Below are 23079 nucleotides of genomic sequence, written 5' to 3' on the forward strand. Positions count from 1 at the left end.
CCATTTGGTAAAAATAAATCCGTTGGGCATCTTTCTTCGCCTTTAGACAATAATTCTGATGGCAAAAGAACCAAACGGGACAGGTTAAAAAAAAAAAAAAAAAAGGTTGGGGACCGCTGATGTACACAACTCGACCAATGGTGAACTAATCACTAATTACTTGCTGTGATCATTTCATACCAGACAGCTGCCAGCACTCACTACATCTTTATAAATAAGCGTGTCCACAGACTCTGCTAATTTTGGCAGATTCAGCTGAATGTCAGCAGACTCTCGACTGAGTGTCCAGAATCTCGGCTGAGGGTCAACAGACTCTCAGCTGAGCATTGGCAGACTCTCGACAGACTCAGCTGAATGTCGGCAGAATCTTGGCCGAGCGTCGGCAGACTCAGCTGAGTGAAGGCAGACACGGCTGTGTTCTGACAACTCTGGCTCTGTGATATCTGCCAGATTTGGTTTGATTTTGGGCCTCTTTGGGCGAAGAGTTGGCAGATTCAAATTGGTGAAGTTTGTTTGGTTAAATATGTTTTAACATAACTGGCCAGACTATGGCACTCAGATTCAGGCTGAGTGACTTCCTCTGGCCTGCTGGGCTTGGGCCTCTGCAGAGTCAAACCATCTCAGCTACCTTGGTAAGCGTGATCGAGCCACCTTTCAGGCTTGTTTCCAGAGGGATGATGAAGTTCATCTTTCTTGACATGACATGAATTCACAAATGAAAGTCAATCTGATTTTAGGGTCCCTTCAATCTCAGAGGTATGAGGGTTTATGTGAGGGTTAATGATTCTCCGCAGACAGCAGCTTCTTCCTGACAGGTCAGCTGATTTCAACCAGCAATCGGACACGGTTAAAGATTCCTGTACAAAACACAACTGCAAGGACATCCTGTTTTGAATCCTGGCTGTAAGGACTTCCTGTGCTGGTGGTGGGGATGGCTGACAGGTGAGGCGACCCGCTCTGATGGTGTTTTTATTGTTTCAGTTTCATTGAAACAACAAAAGTATAAAAAAACAAAAAAACAAAGTGACACGAGGTGAACGCTGAGCGTTGCTCATAGAATCCAACACTTCAAACCAGGCAGTGTAAACATGCCTTCATCCTCCTCTTCTTCAGTCAGTAGTCTCTCTGCTCCTCCTCCTCTGTGATGAAGGAGGCTCTAAGCAGAGTTCAGGTACTCCAGAGCGACTTCATAACAGAACTTATACTGTTCCTATGGAAACACAGACATCAGATGTCATTCATTCACATTTTAAAAAAAGAAACACTTTTTGTGTATGACGTAAAAACAACTCAGTATCCACTACCAGTCACTGGACACCATGTGTTCAAGTTCACCATCTTGTTCTGTTTTCCTGAGGTAGCTCTGGCACAGCTTGGACTTTTGTTTTGGGTCATTATGTTGCTGTAGGATGAACCCCTGACCAACTAGGTGCATACAGTATTTGTACTATGCTTTCATTTCAGACTGCAATGAGACATTAAACTGCATAACTTTCAATAAAAAAATGGAAAATTTGGCGTGTTCTAAAACTTTTGACCAATAGTGTATGTTTATAGCATACAATAAATTTTATAAAACATAACAGAAAATTATGAAATACAATAATAATAATAATAATAATAATAATATTATTATATAAAAATATATCATTATTACTGAGAAAATGTTTTTATATTTTAGTCTTAAAAAATACAGTTATGGATTCAGTAAGTTCCTCTTTGATTTACTGTAAAATAAACCTTTTTTTTTAAATTTTAGTCATAAAATACAAATACAAAATAATTTGCTAAACCACTGAAGATATGGAGAAGAGAAATAATACTTATTAAAGTTAAAGCGAGCCCATGTCTGTGATGAAGGTTGGTGTTTACCAGCAGGTCGACCATGTTTGGCTTGTTGTTCCTCAAAGTTTTCACAGCATGAAAAACGTCGACGCAGCGCTGCTGACGCAACATCTCACACACGATACTGATACTGCAGAACACACCACTACGACCTCCGCCATTCCTGAGGAGGAGACAGGACAGAGGAGTCAGGAGAAAGGAGACCTTTGACTTTTGAGCTCTCTGTCAACAGTTACATAAAGAAACACATAAAAATATTACTGCCCATATTCACAAGCACACCCCTCAAAAACAGAAACATTTACAATTGTCATAAACCAAGAACAAGCAAATCATCACTGTAAACAAGACATTTGTTTCCAACCAAACAGAAATAAAATCATCCACACCTGCCACCATTATATAATAAGTAAATTCTATCTTAATACGTGCAGACACCAGAGCTTTGAACATAAGTTCTAAATTTGCAGACCTTTCCATTTTGTTTCTGCAGGTTAGCCAGATTCCCCTTTTTGCCCGACCTGTAAGAAAGCTGCAAAGATAAATCTGATTCCATTGTGCTGCTGTTTTTGGGACCATAAATGAACATTGTATTCTCCAGCACCTGTACATGTTCAGCCAACCACTGTTGCAGTAATGGGAAGAGAAAAACAAGCCTGGGACACCTAATCCACAAATGTTGCAGGGTGTGCTCAGCTTGACAAAAAGCACAGTTACCCTCTACACTCGGTCCATATGTGCAACATGTCTGGTTGTGGCCATGGCCCCATGGACCACCCACCACCGAAGATCCACGGTGTGTTTCTCCAAGTGAGGTTTGTACAAGGACTTCCAGCTGCCTCTGGGAGAACCTGCTGTGGAAATACTATCTCTCTATCAGAAATACCACCTCGACTCCGGAACACACAGGACTTTCATACTTAAATGCATGAGACTGTGACAGCACTGAGCAGCTCCTTCAGTGGGAGACTGCGGCACCCACGGTGTGGGACGGAGAGATTTCGCAGGTCTTTCCTCCCCACTGCTGTCAGACTCCACAACAAAAACTTTAACTGATCAAACACACACATCCACACATGTGCAATAACACTAATGTGCAATAATCTTTTCTGGCATCGTTGTATTTTTACTCAGTTGTATATAGCATTTGTATTCTATTTTTATCTTATTGTATATTTTATTCTATTTTATTCTACTGTATATAGTATTTTATTTTATTCTATTCTGTACAGTTGTGTACTGTATTTATTCTTATTTTATTCTATTCTAATTTTTGCTTCATAACTTTTGCACTGTCCACTTCCTGCTGTGACAAAACAAATTTCCCACGTGTGGGACTAATAAAGGTTATCTTATCTTATCTTATCTTATCTTATCTTAAAGCATATAAGGTCTTCTTTGATCCTTTAAGGAAAATCCATCATTTTTGGTGCCCTATTCAATTCAATTCAATTCAATTCAATTCAATTTTATTTATATAGCGCCAAATCACAACAGAAGTTGCCTCAAGGCGCTTTATATTGTACAGGAGATCGCACAATAATACATACAGAGAAAAACCCAACAATCATATGACCCCCCATGAGCAAGCACTTTGGCGAGAGTGGGAAGGAAAAACTCCCTTTTAACAGGAAGAAACCTTCGGCAGAACCAGACTCAGGGAGGGGCGGGGCCATCTGCTGCGACCGGTTGGGGTGAGAGAAGGAAGAAAGGATAAAGACATGCTGTGGAAGAGAGACAGAGATTAATAACAGATATGATTCAATGCAGAGAGGTCTGTTAACACATAGTGAGTGAGAAAGGTGACTGGAAAGGAAAAACTCAATGCATCATGGGAATCCCGGCAGCCACGTCTATTGCAGCATAACTAAGGGAGGATTCAGGGTCACCTGGTCCAGCCCTAACTATATGTTTTAGCAAAAGGAAAGTTTGAAGCCTAATCTTGAAAGTAGAGATAGTGTCTGTCTCCTGAATCCAAACTGGAAGCTGGTTCCACAGAAGAGGGGCCTGAAAACTGAAGGCTCTGCCTCCCATTCTACTTTTAAATACTCTAGGAACAACAAGTAGGCCTGCAGTGTGAGAGCGAAGTGCTCTAATAGGGTGATATGGTACTACAAGGTCATTAAGATAAGATGGGGCCTGATTATTTAAGACCTTGCATGTGAGGAGCAGGATTTTGAATTCAATTCTGGATTTAACAGGAAGCCAATGAAGGGAAGCCAAAACAGGAGAAATATGCTCTCTCTTTCTAGTCCCTGTCAGGACTCTTGCTGCAGCATTTTGGATCAGCTGAAGGCTTTTCAGGGAGTTTTTAGGACTTCCTGATAATAGTGAATTACAGTAGTCCAGCCTGGAAGTAATAAATGCATGAACTAGTTTTTCAGCATCACTCTGAGACAGGATATTTCTAACTTTAGAGATGTTGCACAAATGGAAGAAAGCAGTCCTACATATTTGTTTAATATGTGCGTTGAAGGACATGTCCTGGTCAAAAATGACTCCAAGTTTCCTCACAGTGTTACTGGAGGCCAAGGTAATGCCATCCAGAGTAAGAATCTGGTTAGATACCATATTTCTAAGATTTTCAGGGCCGAGTACAATAACCTCAGTTTGATCTGAATTAAGAAGTAGAAAGTTAGCAGCCATCCAGGTCTTTATGTCTTTAAGACATTCCTGCAGTTTAACTAATTGGTGTGTGTTACCTGGCTTCATGGATAGATAGAGCTGGGTGTCATCTGCATAGCAGTGAAAATTTATGCTATGTCTTCTAATGATGCTGCCTAAGGGAAGCATGTATAATGTAAACAGAATTGGTCCTAGCACTGAACCCTGTGGAACTCCATAATTGACCTTAGTGGGTGAAGAGGATTCTGCACAAACTGGAGTCTATTAGATAGATATGATACAAACCACTGCAGTGCAGTACCTGTAATACCTACAGCATGTTCTAATCGCTCTAATAGGATATTATGGTCAACAGTATCGAACGCTGCACTGAGGTCTAGCAGGACAAGCACAGAGGTGAGTCCACTGTCAGAGGCCATAAGAAGATCATTTGTAACCAGTGTTGGGTAAGTTACTTTAAATTAGTAACTTAGTTACATTACTAGTTACTTCAAGTTACTCGTTACTTTCAGAGTAACTAGTTACTAGGGAAAGTAACTTTGGTTTTACTCAGAATTCTCTTGTTAATGTGTTGCTTCCTTAACTGGATACCCAGCCAGACTGCCAGTCTTCTAGCTTGCTTACTTGCCACAAGTGCACTGTGCCACCTACCAATAGAAAGGAAAAATAATGTGCACATTTCCACGAGAGAAATCACGCCTGGACCGTCGTTGACCGCCGCATGATTCTAGCCTGCTTTTACATCCAACACAAAAACTGCAGTCGTGGTGCTTTTGATTGTACTCAGAACTTGGAAATTCTGCCTTCTGAATAGGAAGATGTAGGTAACACCAGACTGCAGATGAGCTGCATACAGAGCTGGACTGGGACAAAAAAATCGAACCGGGCATTTTGACTAGAGACCGGCCCACCATTATAGGAAAAATCATAAAGCCTTTGAATGAAAATAAACACTGTTGTGACAGTGATGTACACTGTTCTGATGGTATATATGTATCAATCAATCAATCGTTTGTTGTAAGACTCAGATAATTATTTTTTTAAAAGCGAGACATTTTAAATGAGAATAAGAAAGAAAAGTATTTCCTTGTGCCCCCCTTTCCCTGTTAATGCCCTACCTGACCCCCTGGCAACACTTTGCTAGATCCGCCCCTGCACAGTTACCAGCTGTCCGCTACTTAGAAAAGGATCCTGGTGTTATTTGTCTCTCAGAAACAGTTCATAACTTCCCTTCAACTCATTCATGTCACCTAAAAGGTAAACCTGTTTCTCCATCACCTGTTCAGCTCTGATGATTCAGTAAGGACATCTCCTGGTTTCATCTGCATGTTTCCCTCTCACCAGATAACCAAACCGATATCATGACCAGCAGCTTTACAGCTGTGGCTCCAGCAAACATCAGCTGATACTAGAAATTAATATTAAATAAATTCTAACAACAGCTGATCAAGCTTAAACGTGCTGCTGTTGTTTAACGCGACATCCGCTGGTTTCCTCTTTCTGGCGCAAAGTGGGCGATAAATAAACAAGAGAAAAGCCGATCAGCTGATCATTGATCAGTTTCGTGATTGAAGTAGAAACAGGAGAGGAGAGAATGAGAGAAGAAGAGGCAGCTGTGCAGCTTCAGCTTTGTGTCTTTTTCATTGTAGCTGAAGTCCGGGACAAACTGTGTTCCTTTTCACCTCAGTACGAAACGCGTAATATTTTCTCTGAATACCAGACGATTATGTTTTTTAAGGGATGGTTGGCAACTCTAATAATTAACCGTATGAACAAAATAAAGTTCAACATCAGTAACATAGCACCCACCCAGCTGTATAGAAACTCCGTCATGCTAGCTAGCACGCAGTACGAAAATGTCAGCATACCGAAAATAAACTCCACCTAAACTTGGTTTATATCTGACTCTGATAGACTGCAGGTCATAACTTCTTACCTGAAGTTCAGTTCACCTGACACGCGGACCGGCGGCCGCTTCGGGTCTCTCCTCTTGCCTCCCTTTTCCTTCATCCACCTGCTGGCCTCCACCACTTGCTAATGTTATTGAATCTGTGGAAGCTCCGTGATATCCACCACACGAAGTAACGAGTAACGAGCCTATCTAAATCCCAGTAACGAGTAACGCGTTCCTGGTTTTGGCATAATAACTAGTTACCGTGCTCGTTACCACAATAATAACGTAGTTACTGTAACGCGTTACTTAATAACGCGTTAGTCCCAACACTGTTTGTAACCTTCACTAAAGCTGTTTCTGTGCTGTGCTGAGCTCTGAAACCTGACTGAAACTCTTCAAATAAGCCATTCCTCTGCAGATGATCTGTTAGCTGTTTGACAACTACTCTTTCAAGGATGTTTGATATGAAAGGAAGGTTGGAGATTGGCCTATAATTAGCTAAGACAGCTGGGTCTAGAGATGCTTTTTAAGTAAAGGTTTAACTACAGCCAGCTTGAAGGCCTGTGGTACATAGCCGATTATTAGAGATAGGTTGATCATATTTAAGATCGAAGAATTAATTAATGGCAGGACTTCTTTGAGCAGTTTTGTAGGAATGGGGTCTAAAAGACACGTTGATGGTTTGGAGGAATTAATTATTGAAGTTAACTCAGAAAGATCAATTGGAGAAAAAGAGTCTAACTTAACATCAATGGTACTAAAAGTAGCTGTAGATAATATTACATCTGTGGGATGATTATTGGTAATTTTTCTCTAATGATAAGAATTTTATTTGTGAAGAAGTTCATGAAGTCATTACTAGTTAACGTTAAAGGGATGGTTGGCTCAGTAGAGCTCTGACTGTTTGTCAGCCTGGCTACAGTGCTGAAGAGAAACCTGGGGTTGTTCTTATTTTCTTCAATCAGTGATGAATAGTAAGATGTTCTGGCTTTGCGGAGGGCTTTCTTATAAAGCAGCAAACTATTTCTCCAGGCTAAATGATGATCCTCTAAATTTGTGACACGCCATTTCCTCTCCAGCTTACGAGTTATCTGCTTTAGGCTACGTGTTTGAGAATTATACCACGGAGTCAGGTACTTTGGATTTGAGACCTTAGTTTTCACAGGAGCTACAGTATCCAGAGTCGCATGCGTAGTGAGGAGGTAAAATTTTAACAAGATAATCGACCTCTGTTGGAGTAGCGTTCAGATAGCTGCTCTGCTCTATGTTGGTACAGGGCATTGAAGATGATAACAGTGGGTGGATTATATTCTTAAACTTAGTTACAGCACTTTCAGAAAGACATCTACTGTGATAAAGTCTACTCTCCACTGCTGTGTAATCAGTTATTGTAAATGTAAATGTTATCAGGACATGATCAGACAGCAGAGGGTTTTCAGGAAACACTGTTAAATGTTCAGTTTCTATGCCATATGTTAAAACAAGATCTAGAGTGTGATTAAAGTGGTGGGTGGGTTCTTTTACATTTTGAGAGAAGCCAATTGATTTAATCTGAGCTGAGCACTAAATCAGATAAAAAGTCTGAGAAATCAGAGAGAAACTCTGTGTAAGGCCCAGGTGGACGATAGATGATAACAAGTAAGACTGGTTTCTGAGTTTTACAGCTGGGGTGGACGAGGCTAAGCATCAGGCTTTCAAATGAATTAAAAGTCTGTCTTGGTCTTTGGTTGATTAATAGGCTGGTGTGAAAAATTGCTGCCACACCGCCCCCTCGGCCTGTGCTTCGAGGTTTCTGGTAGTTAGAATGACTCGGGGGTGTTGATTCATTTAAACTAACATACTCATCCTGCTGCAACCAGGTTTCTGTAAGGCAGAGTAAATCGATTTGTTGATCAATTATTAAGTCGTGTACTAACAGAGACTTGGAGGAGAGAGACCTAATATTTAATAATCCACATTTCACTGTTTTACTCTTTGGTTCAGATGTGGATACTGTATTGTTCTTTCTTTGTGATTTTTTTATGTTTAAGTTGTTTGTTGCTGGTTTTAGTTTGTTTTTTGTCTGTTTGGGAGCTGACACAGTGTCTATGGAGACGGGGTATGGGGGGGTAGCAGGAGGAGAGAAGCTGCAGAGAGGCGTGTAAGACTGCAACTCTGCTTCCTGGTCCCAACTCTGGATAGTCATATTTTGGGGGGTTTAATAAATTGGTCCATATTTCTAGAAATGAGAGCTGCTCCATCCAAAGTGGGATGGATGCCGTCTCTCCTAACAAGACCAGGTTTCCTCCAGAAGGTTTGCCAATTATCTATGAAGCCCACATCTATCTATGAAGGCTTTTGTCTCCCCTAAAAGACAAAAGCCTACTTCTTAATCTACTGCAGCACTGTGAAGACAGCAAAACCTTCCAAAACACCACCTTTTGTGCTCCGAACATTTTACTGTGCCTTTAAAGGAGTTTTCCCTCATTTCTTCGTCATCAACTTAGAATCTTTTTAGTGTGCTCGACTGTTCATAGCTGACCACGCTCCTTATCTTTAGAACTGATTTTATAAACTCATCGAGATCTGGAAAAAAATCTTCCACAGTCTGTCTGACAAATGTTTCATCTTAAAATGAGTTTATGTCTTGTAAGGAGTAGGATTGCTGATGCAAGTCTTGTGAAACAATATCAGAAAACTGTGATAAGGAATCGTCTTCAAACAAGTTCAAAGAACCTGCAGTTCCATCTTCAGCCTCACCTGTCCTTGCCTCTGTCTGTTCACTGTTCACCTCCCATGTCTAATAGACAGAGGAGGCGAACCCTCATTGGCGAGGGACACCATGGCTCCAAGTTAAACTGGCCAATTAGCTAAACCTACTCTACACAACACAATGAAATAAACCTGTCTTACCTTGTAACTAACCAACTAACCATTAAGGTTGGGCGATATGTAACATTTTTCCAACTGACAATCATCATTCCAATAAATGACGACAGGCATTCGCGCAGACTTTTTGATGGGTGTGGACTGATTTGTGCATTTAGAATTTATACGTTTAGTTGGGAAGGAATATTTTACTCGCTTATTTGTTTCAGTATTAATATAGCTCGTTTTTGGATTATTCATTTATTTATTTATTTGAGATGCGCCACATCACAGAAAAGACTTCACATGACGTCAGAGATTTTATGTTTGCTGGAAACTAGAGATGGACCGATCCGATATTACGTATCGGTATCGGTCCGATACTGACCTAAATTACTGGATCGGATATCGGCGAAAAATAAAAAATGGACTCCGATCCATTAAATATCAAAAAAAGCATCTCACAAAACTTGCGACACGGCGTAACTCGGCTCATAACCGTAGCACGTCGGAGCAGTATGTGTCACGTGATAGAGCGGCTGTGTGTATTTGTAGCCTCGCTACCAAACCAGCATTTCATCTCCGAGGAAGTTATCCCAGAGAGAAGTAAAGCAAGTGTGTAAGTTCATCTCTGAATGTTTGTAAAGCGTTCCCATGTTAAGCTTAACAACCGATATATGGAGCAACTGCCTCTCTCTCTCCCTCACCTTCCTGCTGCTACTTCAATCATGAAACTGATCAATGATCAGCTGATCGGCTTTTCTGTCGTGAGTCCGTCTCTCTTCTTTGTTTTTGGCCCACTTTGCACCAGAAAGAGGAAACCAGCGGCTGAACAACAGCAGCACGTTTAAGCTTGATAAGCTGTTGTTAGAATTTATTTAATATTACTTTCTACACCAGGATCCTTTTCTACGTAGCTGACGGCTGGTAACTGTGCAGGGGCGGATCTAGCAAAGTGCAGCCAGGGGGGCCGATAGGGAATGAACAGGGAAAAGGGGGCACAAAGACATACTTTTCTTTCTTATTCTCATTTAAAATGTCTAGCTTTTAATAAATAATTATCTGAATCTTACACCCAAAGTTTTAATCTGATGTAAAATGTATAGAAGTCCATTACTGTATATAGTAACTGTTAAGTCTAATATACCCTAGTAAGCTATAGTACTTTTTCCTTTGGGAAGGTACTGTCTGTGAATTCTGCAATTCTGTAGAAGAAAGATGTTGAATCTATTTAATTATTCTTGAAAAATAATTTGTTTCTGTGCATTTTTTCACCCTGCATCAAATTAAAGTTGATTACATCGATTAAGCATCATGAGGTGGAGGGTGGGGTGGTTCCTCTATTTTCTTTTGCTGGGAGTTTGCAACCCTATTAGTTAGGTTGTTTAATATTTCTGCTAAGTACTCTTTAAAATACCAGAATAGGGAGGATGGAGCAGGTTTAAGTTTATTAGATTGATCAGTGTTGCTGAACTATGAAATATTTTGGGTGCAGTGTATTTTTTACACACAGGTATAACAGAATAGCTTTAGTGTTGTTGTTTATTTAAACTTGAGTATGAACTTATACAAAATGCAGCAAGATATTAAAAAACAGTTTTATTGATTAAAAAACACACTATATCGGATTCATATCGGTATCGGCAGATATCCAAATTTATGATATCGGTATCTGACATAAAAAAGTGGTATCGTGCCATCTCTACTGGAAACAGACACATTTTGATTTTTAACTTTTTGTTTAAGTTTGTATTTGTTGTTTGGTCGAGTATGTACGACAGATAAACACTGGAATGGCCTGTAAACACAGTTATAGTGGAAAAAAGAAACCAGTTTCTTTGTCTCCCTCCCCACCACTGTGGGTTTTTTTTAAATTTAAATAAATTGTTTGTGTTTTGTTCTGAATATGGGCTGCTGCCTTTCTTTCTTTCTGTTCAGAGTTTGAGTAAATAAATCGCTGCATTGGGCGCACTCTGAGGAGGGGGCATTTGTTCATGCTATTAAAACAACACTTGTTTTTCCGTTGACTGCTTTTTGTAGCTTCAACCAACATTATTAGCAAACTTACTCATGGTGTAATAAATAAATCAATAAATCACTCTTGTGAAAACCATCGATGAAAGGCTCAGCCTATCGTTGATATATTCGTCCAATCGCCCAACCTTACTAACCACAGGGTGTAAAGTTTCTGAAAATACAGTCCAAACGTCCCAAACTCCTTGAGCAGCTCCACAGTCATTCAATGACTCACACTCCCAGCATCCAGTGCAGGAAGGAGAGGAGAGGACAGGAGACAGGAGAGGAGACCTTTGACCTTTAACACACCTTTATTATATCAATGCTTCAACTTACAACCATAACTGAAAATGAATGCCAAATCAACATATGAACAACCCTCCCCTCCCACCATCAACCCCACCCAAATACAATAAACACAAAAATGAAGACCGAAACAGAAAGCACTCCATTTGGCTTTTTTCAAAAATTCAGAACTAAATTATCATCAGTTATTTTACACAAAACTCAATTAATTCCCCAAATAGAGACAAACTCTTCAATGTTGGACAACAATAAACAAATTCTACTTTCAAACGTGCACCTACCAACCCTTTAAACATAATTTCTAAATTAACAGATCCTGTTACCTTCATTTTGTTCCTCCTTGTGAGCCATATACTCATCTTAGCCTGACCTATTAAAAAGTTAATCGAGCAAACCTTCCTACGCTGCGCCGCAGAGTACCTCGGACCCAGGATAAAGAGACCCTCCTCTAAAACAGTCCCAAGGCCAGCAAGCCACTGCCGCAGCAATGAAAAAAGGCCAGCTAGCCTGGAACAGCCAAGCCACAGGTGCTGCAGTGTTTCCTCAGTCAGACAGAAAAGACAGTGGCTCCCGGATTGTGGATCACTGCCCTGCTGTACTCAGGCCCGCCAGCTTGGTTAGACCAGCATTTATAAGGAACCTCTGCACACTAGCAGTGCTGAGCGTCCTACTTGGTATCAAGGGATTGTAAAAACAGAGGCTCCTCACCAACATCACCACATAATTGAGAATAGTCTCTCTGTACTTTAAAAACAGTCTTCCAAGCAGTCAAAACAGAAAACGGAGGTCTGAGAAAGGTCCATGCCAGTTAGGTCTATAAGAAACAGGTGCTTGTCATATGTAAGGTCCTTTATTCTGTGAAGCAGCGTAGATGCAGTCTTGAACCAGGGTGGTTGTTGTCTTTGATAAAGATAACGCTGTGCTGTCTGAAGACGGAACGCTGTGATGCGGCTGTGAAGGTCAATCAGACTCTGACCCCCCTCTGACACAGGTAGAGACAGCACAGCAGACCTAATCCAGTGAAACCCTCCCCAGAAGAAATCGACCAGTCTTTTTTGTATCTCCTTGAGAAGAGAGGCTGGAGGTTCAACAAGCACGGTGCCAGAGGACAGAAGCAGCCAAGTTGTTAACAACCAGAGTCCTTCCCCTGTAGGACAACTGTGGCAGGACCCAAGTCCATCGAGACAACCGGGCACTAATTTTTTCAACAACACCCTCCCAGTTCTTCCCCTGAAAAACATCAGTTCCCAAAAAAACCCCCAAACACTTCAGTCCCTCCCTGTTCCACTGTAAGTCTGCCGGTAACACTGGCTCCCCTTCATCAACCCACCCTCCCAAAATGAAACCTTCACACTTTGACCAGTTAACCTTCGCGGAGGATGCTCGCTCATATAATTCCAGTTTCTGAGTGTTTTAATATAACTTTGACTGGTTATAAAAACCGTAACATCATCAGCATAAGCTGACAACTTTACTGTGCTTCCTGCTTCTTCAAAGGTCAAACCTTATAGTCCCTATCTGAGATGGTTTAAAAGTGGTTCAATGGCCAGCGTATACAGCATACCAGAAAGTGGGCACCCCTGCCTGATGCCTCTCTGAACTGGAACAGGCCGACTTAACCCTCCCCCAACCTTTGACATGACAACAGCATTTGAGTAGAACAGTTTGATCCAAGAAATGAAGGTGTTTCCAAACCCAAAAGCTTCTAAAGTTTTAAACAGAGAGCGATGATCAACTCTATCAAAAGCATTTTCTTGATCCAGAGATAAAAACCCCACATCCAAGTCTCGACATCGACAATCATGTCTTCAACCTGTTAGAAAGACATTTTGCAATAATCTTGTAGTCGGTACAAAGCAAAGAAACTGGTCTCCAATTTTTAAGCAGGCCCAGGTCCCCTTTCTTTGGCAGTAGAGTCAACACTACCCTTGTGCAGCTTGTTGGCAAGATCCCAGTGTTCATACAGTACGTGAAAACCTCATGTTTGTCTTCTCCTAGCAGCAACTGGTAAAATTCCGCAGGAAGACCATCAACTCCTGATGACCGACCACAGTTGAGTTGTTGAACCGCTGAAGACATCTCCTCAAAGGAAATAGCAGACTCCAACACAGCCTATTCAGCCTCATCCAGCCGTGGCAGCCCCACCAGCATCTTCGTCACACATTCAGGGTCACATGTGTCAGCACTAAAGAGGCTGCCATAAAAGTCAATGGCAAGCTTCCTCATTTCTACTGGGTCAGATGTTACCTTCCCATCTGGAAGCCTTAGGTGCATCATTTGGTGTGACTCGCGAACAGTTTTCTCCAGCTTGAAGAAGAATCTGGTTGGGGCATCTATTTCTTTAATAGTAGGAATCCATGTTCTTACAAGAGCACCTTTTTCTTTTGTGGAGAAACTTGCCTAAAGCCTTCCTCCCACTGTCCCAGGTACTATTTATATTATCTGTCCCACTTATAATCTTATCCTCTAGCATCTTGAGCTCTCGTTCTAAGTCCTCAAAGCAGTCCTTAACAGTGGCCGTTGCATGTAATGTGTATTGTTGACAAAAAAGCTTAATCTGTGTTTTCCCCACCTCCCACCATTGAGCCAAATTGCAAAAGTCAGTTTTCCTTAGTTTCCAGTGGCACCAGAAGTCAGAAAAAGCTCGACAGAACTCTCTGTCATGAATCGGTTGCACATTGAAGTGCCAGTGCGAACAATGTTAGAAAGCATCAATAAGGAAATGTCTGCAGTCACTAAATGATGATCAGAAAACCCAACAGGTGAAATTTCTGCCTTAACTAGTCTATTATTATACGTCTGATTGATATATAATCTATCAAGCCTGGCTGCCTTCGCACTGCCTGCAGAAACGTTCACATATGTGTATTCTCTGGTTGTGGGATGGAGCTTTCTCCACACATCTGTCATATCATTCTGAAGAATGACTGTAGATAAAAGTGAGCCCGAAGGTGGGTGAGGCTCTCCTGTGTTTCTGTCAACTGAAGGATGGGTTGTGCAATTCCAGTCCCCTCCCACCACTATTATTGAACCACTATGTAATTGTGATAATTTATCATTAATTTCACGAAATAACCGCACACGACCTGCAGCTGAATTATGGGCGTATACATTCATAAAAGCAAAAGATATTCTCACCCCAACCGGTCGCAGCAGATGGCCCCGCCCCTCCCTGAGCCTGGTTCTGCCGGAGGTTTCTTCCTGTTAAAAGGGAGTTTTTCCTTCCCACTGTCGCCAAAGTGCTTGCTCATAGGGGTCATATGATTGTTGGGTTTTCTCTGTATCTATTATTGTGCGATCTACTGTACAATATAAAGCGCCTTGAGGCGACTTTTGTTGTGATTTGGCGCTATATAAATAAAATTGAATTGAATTGAATTGAATTCCCTTGATGGTTGCTTTAACCACCTGTGCCCTTCCCTGCTCTATCTCACAGACAGAAACATGTGACAGCTGAAGGTGCCTAGAAAATAAAATTGCTACACCTGCACTGAGGTTAGTACCATGACTTAAAAAAGCCTGCCCACTCCAACTCATTCCCCATTCTGTCTCATTATCTACAGTACTATTTGTTTCCTGTAAAAAAACACATTAATGTTTTTGTTCCTGCTAAGTTCCACTAAGACTGCACGCCTTTCCCTATCCCTACCCCCATTTATGTTGAGTGTACCTACTCTCAAGCTTGCCATATAAGACAGAGAGAAGAGGAGGAGAAAGAAGACAGTGAAACACTTCCAGAAAGACACCCTTAGTGCTCCAAACATTTTACAATCAGGGTTCGTACGCCTTTTTCAGGGTCAAATTCAAGCACTTTTTAAGCACTTTCAAGGTCCCTTTTCAAGCTTTTCCAGCACCCCTCCCCCGCCCGCCAAAAAAAGAAAGAAAGAAAAGAATGCATGTTTCAATTCGCATCACCTCAGTAAGACCATGTGAAAAGACACCTTTGCTCCCATTTTGTGAAAAATACCCCACATAAAAATACTGCAAAAGGAAATGGCGCCTTTATATACATAGTGTATAAACTCAAAATGCACATTTCACTTAAAAATTAAGATGTGAAAATGTGAAGAAATCAACTTGTTAGATATTCTTCTCCTGTTGAAAAAAAACAACAAAAACACAAAACAGAAATAAGTCTTCTCATCAGATATTGATGCTTCTTTCCTGTGTGACAAAAAATAGATGTTTGTTTTTTAAGTTAATTCCCAATAAAACTGTTTTATTGCTAACTACATTGCTGTCTGTATTATTGCTGAAGTCCTAAATGATCACCTTTAAAGTGTTTGTGCTAATAACATCATGTCAGACAGGCATGGAGAACAGCACTGACTGAGAGGCTTTGAACAGATCACATAGTTCAATTCAACATATAAGACTTTAAGAATGCACAAGCATCTACTTAAAATCTAATTTATCATCCGTGATATTATTATGTACAATTCCAATGTATTTTGTTCATCTCCTTAAATAAACAGGCAGCCTTAAAGTATGAAATATTCATATACAAATACACATAAATGTGTGTACTGTCTGAGTGGCTGATAGTGTCCCACAGGCCTCAGTGTGAACTTGAAGACATTTATAATGTTTAAGGAGTTTAATGTGTAGGTGCTGACGATAAATGCATTTTGAATGAAAGCCGGGGAACTTTGGTAGCACAGAAACAAGTGGCTATTCTTTGTGACCATATGGATCGGTCCCTCATATTACCATTGTTTCACCCAAAGGCACCAAGTTAATACTTAAAAAAGCTGCAGCAATACACACAAATATAAACAGTACTTGGTGACAACTTTGCTTTTAGCCTTTAACCCTCTGGTGTCCAGGGTATAATTGGTCGTTTTTGACTACTTTTGATTTGGCCTCTATATTTCACCTTTACCTTTAACTTTAACCTTTATTTCAGCACAATTTATCTAAATTCAGACATAATTTAAAATATGAGTAAAAAGTGATATTTTTGACTGTAAAAACCACAAGCATGTTTAAGGAATCATTTTCATAACTTGAAATGCAAATTGTACATTTTTTAAAAAATATGCACAAGTTTTGCAAACAAAGTTATATGGTACTATTTACCTAAAAAAAAAAATGCAGCCAAGGCTCAGACGTTTTTTACATAACCATTCAAAACTATTTACAGAACAATCAGGTGCTGTTCGTCAAATAAGAAGGCACACAAATTATTTATGCAACTCCAAAAAAATAGTTTGTGTCCACTATAACACAGAGGAGAACAGCACAGGGATAAACCTGCAGGTTTGACGGCAGGTGTGTCACTCAGCGTTTACACTGCAATCTGCCTTTGGTGGCTTTTTTGCAGCAACTGTGACGTTCACTAGTAGAACTGACACACAAAACAAAAACTACACACTAACTACACAAGACAACAACGTGTTTGAGACTCCAAACACAGCAAACGTCACAAATCTCTCACGTATCAAAACTCTGTCTTTCGCTCACTCACTCTCTCTCTCTTTCGCCGGTCTCTCCTAAAACTTCCCCCTCTTCCCAAACGACCAAATTGCACACGTTGCCATATCATTTTTTGATTGGTCGACATGGTACATTTTTCCACCAATAGGGAAGGAGTGTTTTTTCTTTTTCTTTTTTCACTCACAAGCAAAGCGTCTTTGCTAGCGCTCTCCATAGAAAACGCCGTTTTTTACCATTTCTTCCCGGAGTAAACGCCACTGTTTTATTAAAAACAAAAAACACCGGTTTTACGTGGCCTATCAACACAGTTTAAACACTGGTATATAGCTTGAAGTCTGCACGTTCGACCCAAGTTGAAATGGAGACTCTGGGTTGACCACAGAGGGTTAATCAGAAAGCCTTAAGTTGGCTAGTTATGTATCGGGCTAATGTTTAAAGCTTTCACTTGAGTAAATTAACTCATATTACTGCTAAGTAATGTTAGCTAAGTTCACAGCATATTCCGTAATAGCGCTGCCATACTGCATCACACTCAGTGCATTTCAATCATTCCTCCAGCGAGTTTGATAGCTAGCAAAATAATAACCATAATTTTAAAAAATTGCATGCGTAAGGTACACGTACTGGAAAATTATTTACTAGCACTCACCTATCATGCGACTGGAGAGCGCAAACTCTGCCACTGTCGTTTTCCATCATACACTCATTTAAACAGCAACCTACAGGTATGTTAGCGCACTCATCCCCGACTGTCCGAGGGAGGGGCGGGGACACACGTTGAAACAGACGCAAGGCAGCCCAGGCGGGGAAATTTTGCTTTTACATTTTGCGACTCATTTTTATTTCTCTATCTGATAAGAAAACTATTTAATCAGATAGTTATTTGTGGTGAATGAAATACAGTTACATTTTCAAGCACTTTCAAGCACCACATCTGAAATTCAAGCACTTTCCCAACCTTGAAAAGACAACATTAAAATTCAAGCATTTTCAAGGATTTCAAGCACCCGTACGAACCCTGTACAATGCTTTTAAAAGAGTTTTTCCTCGTTTTTCCCTCCTCAACTTAGTCAGGATCTTTTTAAGACGGAATCTTTTCTGTTTGCTCAACTGTTCATAACCAACAACTCTTCTTATTTTCAGAACAGATTTTATAAATAGATCGACATCTGGAAAAAACTCAGTGACTTCCACAGACTGCATACCAAATGTCTCATCCAAAAAGCGGTTTATATCTTCTAAGGAATACGACTGCTGATGGTCTTCTTGTGAAACAATATCAGAGAATTGTGACAGGGAATCATCTTCCTCATTTTCGCGCTCAAAGAACCTGAAACTACATTTTCATTTCCTACCTCACTTGCCGCTGCTTCTGTCTGTCCACTGTCCTGATTTTCCTCCACACTTTTATTGTCCTGTCTGTCATCACTTCCATCCTCCACCTCACTGGCCCCCTGTACTATCCCCTGTTCCTCTAGTGCAGCCTGTGGAGCACTGGCTGCGACCTCAACTTTTTCATGCTGTGCCGCTAGCCGCTCGCTGTTGACAGCGCTGCTCGTAGCCGGCCGCTCGTAGCCGGCCGCTCGTCCGCACCGCTACGAGTGGGCTGTTCTCTCGTACCGGCATCTACAGCGCGCTCCTGCTCACTTGCTCCACTAGCATGAGCCTCTTGTTCACCTGTGTCACCGCGCACTTCCTGCTCTTTATGACGGCAGGAAGAGCGTTTATGGGCAACATCACCACACTCAAAGCACTTCATGCTACCTGCACTTGCGTAAACAGTATATAAACCATTTTCATATCTCACTTTAAACGACACTTCCAGTGTCTGTGAAGGATGGTTCAGGTACATGAAGGCCTGCCTTCTTAGCGACTGAACGTGCTGCAGTCTGGCGTCTTTGCAGCCAAGACGAACAACCCTGAACCCGCTAGCAAACTTCACAAAGCGGGTCAGTTCCTTTTCAAGAAGTTCATTTGGGATGAAAGGCGGGACACTGGACACGGTGACCCGCGTAGATGGCACAAACAGTGGTGAAACAGCCACAAACAAATCATCCAAAATGATCCCCCTTTCAACTAACAGGTGAACCAAACGCTCCTCACGTAGAAAGGCAACCACAGCCTTGTTCAAGAGCCGTAAGTTATATTCTCATGGCCCACCTGTTCACCAACAGCTAGCAGAACCTGCTCCACGGTGTACTGCTGGGGTGCCACCACCCTGGCCCCATGAAGACAGGGGAGGCGAACCCTCACTAGGGAGGGACGCCATGACTCAATGTAAAACTGGCCAATTAACTAAAATTCTTCACTTTACACAACACAATGAAATAAACTTGCCGTACCTTTTAACCACCCATAAGCCCAAAGTTTTCTGGAAAAACAGTCCAAACGTCCCAAACTCACTCAGCAGCTCCACGCACTCACCAAACACCTTCACACACCCATTCACTCACACTCCCAGCATGCAGTGCAGGAAGGAGAGGAGAGGAGTCAGGGGTTACATAGATGAGAATGAGAGTGGTTCATGTTGTGACCACTAGATGGAGACAAAACACCACACAAACACAAACTTTATAACTACTGACACTGCAGTACTCTCTGCACTACTGTGTGTATTTCCTGTGTAAAAAACAGTGATTCTCTTACAATAAAGTAATGAAAACACAGTTTTCTTTCTGTTGTGTTATGTGTAGTACTGCATGTAATACTGTGTGGTACTCTTAAAGGCAATACAAACCCTGCCCGTCAGGGTACTTTCTGTAGTACTGTGTGTAGTACTGCATGTAGTACTGTGTGTATTATAAGACAGTGCACTTTCTGCAGTGCTCCGTGTACTCTTACAGGCAGTGGACGACGGTGCGCCCCTCGCCGCCGTTGTACTCCTCCAGCCATTTGTAATACTGTGTGTATTAAAATACAGTGTACTGTCTGTAATATTGTGTTTAGTACTGTGTGTAGTACTGTGTGTAGTACTGTGTGTAATACTGTCTATTAAAAGACAGTATATTTTTGTAGTACTGTCTGTAGTACTGTGTGTACTCTTACAGGCAGTGGACGACGGTGCGCCCCTCGCCGCCGTCGTACTCCTCCTGCCATTTGTCCACCTGGTGCACGAGCTTGAGGAAGGAGCGCTTGGAGATGGGCGTGTCGCGGTACATCGGCCAGCCCAGGAACTGGAACTGCTGCACCATGCGGTACCCGTCCTGCGGCTGGAGACACAGGGAGAACCAGGTAGTCAAAACAAGCTCGCCCAAACAACCAATGGACAATCAAACACTTCCCCAGAAGAACAGAGACATGAACCAAGTGCACCCCTAAACTAAACACTGAGGAGAAAGGAAGTAAGGAAACTGTGAGGGGAACAAGGGAAAGAGTCTGGGAGTAAAGGGAGTAAAGAAGACAGAAAAGAACAGGAGAGAGGAAAGGAAGATATATAATGTAGATGGAAGGAAATAAGAGGAAAGGAAAGATATTAGGAAGCTTATTGAGACAGGAAAGTGGGAACAGCAAAGAAAGCAAAGGCAGGTTCCTGTGAGCAGACAGCAGGAGAGAGCTTTAACTCAAACACCAAAATCAAGCTGCCACGGCGAGGCGGGTGGAGACGGGAGCGCAGATCAAACACAGCCCATATTTGTTGAGACGCAGGGAGGAAACGAGGCCCTGAATCACAGCCGCACTCAAACTCAGCCCGACGGGGAGGTGAGGAGGCTTAAATCAAACACATCCTGAGCTAAATCTGGTGCAGCAGGAGAGAGAGAGCTGAGGCTTGGATCAAACACAGGCGCAGCTCAGCTTTATTACACAGAAATCAAACGCACCCTGAATATGTGAGGGCAAAATCAAACAGACCCTCCGTGTAGGGTGATGACGTTTTACTCCGTCAGGATCTGAAGACAAAAATAATTACACATCCACGGAGAGATCAGGTAGAGGCAAGGCGGTTCTAACGAACAGCCACCACAGCAGCGGATACCTGAGAGAACAGCCATCGCCCGAGAGCCCTGACAGGACCGCCGCCACAGTGGCGGTTCTCTCAGGGCTCCAGCACTGCAGAGACACTCACGGATGACTCTGCCGAGTCAGGAATCCTAGTCTCAAAGAAGACGGCCACTAGAACCCTGCACAGGGACGGACTGAGAAAGAAGACGGACGCTACGACCCAAAGGACAGCGTCCTCACAGTGAAGCACGGTGGTGGCAGTGTTATGCTGTGGGCATGCTTCACTGCGTCTGGACCTGGGAATTTCATTGAGGTGGGAGGAGTCATGAAGAAAGAAGGATATGTGAATGAAGACCTGAAGCAGTCAGCGGCTAAACTAGGTCTGAGTCATCACTTTGTCTTCCAACATGTCAACAACCCAACACATATGTCGCTCCTGGTGTAGAACGCCCTCCAGAAGACCGAAGCGAGCGTGACAAAGCCCTGACTGTGGGTTGAGACCAAACGTAAGCACAAAAGCAGTCTGGGTAAACCTAGTTGGACGGTGTGGATTTGGGTCAAGTTTGTTGTTTAAATTAAATCAAATAGAATTTCAGTGTATTTTATTTGACATTCCAATCTAATTACATTTACCTAAAGATACTTACAGAGTGAAGGGCAGTCAGGCTTTTACAGGAAACAAACTGAGGCTACGTCCACACGTACACGGGTATTTTTGAAAACGCAGATTTTTCTTTGTGTTTGCACCTTTCGTCCACACGTAAACGCCGTTTTCAGTCACTGAAAACAGATACTTTTAAAAACTCCTGCCAGGGTGGAGATTTTCGAAAACTCAGTTTTTGTGCTTACATGTGGACGAGGAAAACGGAGAAAACGCAGCGTCAAAGGTGTGCGCCTTTTTTACGTCACATTGTGCGCCACGTTATTGTTTCGGTGAAATGAATTTCTACAATGGCGGACTTGGACAAAATACCGTTACTGTTAATTTTACTCTCTGCAAAAATACCCATGTACGTGTGGACGTAGCCTAATATTAGGTAGTGATGAGTAAGTACTGTGTCAGCTTCCAGGTGTTTTACAGGAGAGGAGACACAAACAATTAGTGATGTTAAGTGCAGCGCGTGTTTTACAGAGTGGGTTAACTCCTTTGAAATGTTATGTTTGAACAGTGAAAGGAAAAGTTAGACTTGGCTCCGTCATTATAAGCTCACGTTGGTCTGTCTGTGACTTGAAACTGAATCCCATCCTCGTGGCTGAGGCGTTACCCAGAGAAGCTGCTGAAGCTCCTCCATCAGCAGAGGTGATAAAATTGAATCAAATGAAAAAAATGTTTTATTAGCTTTAATCTTTTAACTTTATGTTAACATTCTTTGACTTGAACCTATTGTCTGCATATTCCAGCATATAAAATAAAATAATGTTTTGTGTTTACACTCAGTCTTTCAAATAGATGCAAGTAAAACTGAAAAAAATAAATACAATCAAAGACTCTTAATCTCAGCTCTTAATCTATTGTCGGCTGTTTAGCAGGAGTGGGGCGGGTGGAGGTTTACCCACAGCAGTCATGTCAGTGGGGGGATCCGGGGGTTTCTCTGTGAATGTCACATTCCCGTGGCGGCGTGCTCGGTGCTTGATCAGATTTGAAGTTTAATTTTTTGCTGTAGAAAGAAGTTTTCTTCCCACGCAGAGTGAACAGCGGACTCTAATGTTTCTGTCACTTTTTACAGAATCAAACTCAAAGTAATGTGATTACTTCCATGCTTTAAACGCTGCATGGTTGTACTCTCTCCATCACTCCATGTTATCCATTGTTGATCTGCACACGTCTGTTACCACGAACGTCGCATGGGCTCACGTCATTGAAATGAGACACTCTCACAAACAAAATCACGGTTTAGTAACGCAGTAATGCAGCGTGCTTATGGGAAAGTAACAGTAATCTACAAGCGCACCCTGGCTGTGTTGTAGATCCTGAAGATTCGGCTGATGACGTCCTCCTCCAGGTCAGCGGACACGAACTCCACCTGCAGCGAGCCGAGGCGATGGAGACCGTTCTCTGGCCAGTACTGAGGGCACAGCTAACACACACACACACAAAGGGAAGTTATTGATCAGCTCATGAGTTTTACACCGCACCCTTACCAAAGCACCTGTGCTATGACGTCATCATC

At 41.9% G+C, this 23079-nt stretch overlaps 1 protein-coding gene across 7 annotated transcripts in view; it reads right to left on the reverse strand.

The window, feature by feature from the left end:
- Nucleotides 1–23079, reverse strand: part of LOC116331049 (receptor-type tyrosine-protein phosphatase mu-like) — a 245930-nt gene continuing 222851 nt past the window's right edge. For all 7 annotated transcript variants that reach the window (XM_039617696.1, XM_039617694.1, XM_039617693.1 and 4 more), the window contains 4 exons: nucleotides 22861–22986; nucleotides 20015–20178; nucleotides 1873–2008; nucleotides 1–1210 (listed from right to left, as the gene is read on the reverse strand). In XM_039617696.1, the coding sequence (XP_039473630.1) occupies nucleotides 1157–1210; nucleotides 1873–2008; nucleotides 20015–20178; nucleotides 22861–22986 (480 nt within the window). In that variant the 3' untranslated portion in view covers nucleotides 1–1156. The remainder of the gene's footprint in view (nucleotides 1211–1872; nucleotides 2009–20014; nucleotides 20179–22860; nucleotides 22987–23079) is intronic.

The sequence above is a fragment of the Oreochromis aureus genome, linkage group 9 (genome assembly GCF_013358895.1).
Source record: "Oreochromis aureus strain Israel breed Guangdong linkage group 9, ZZ_aureus, whole genome shotgun sequence".
NCBI classification, from domain to species: Eukaryota; Metazoa; Chordata; class Actinopteri; order Cichliformes; family Cichlidae; genus Oreochromis; species Oreochromis aureus.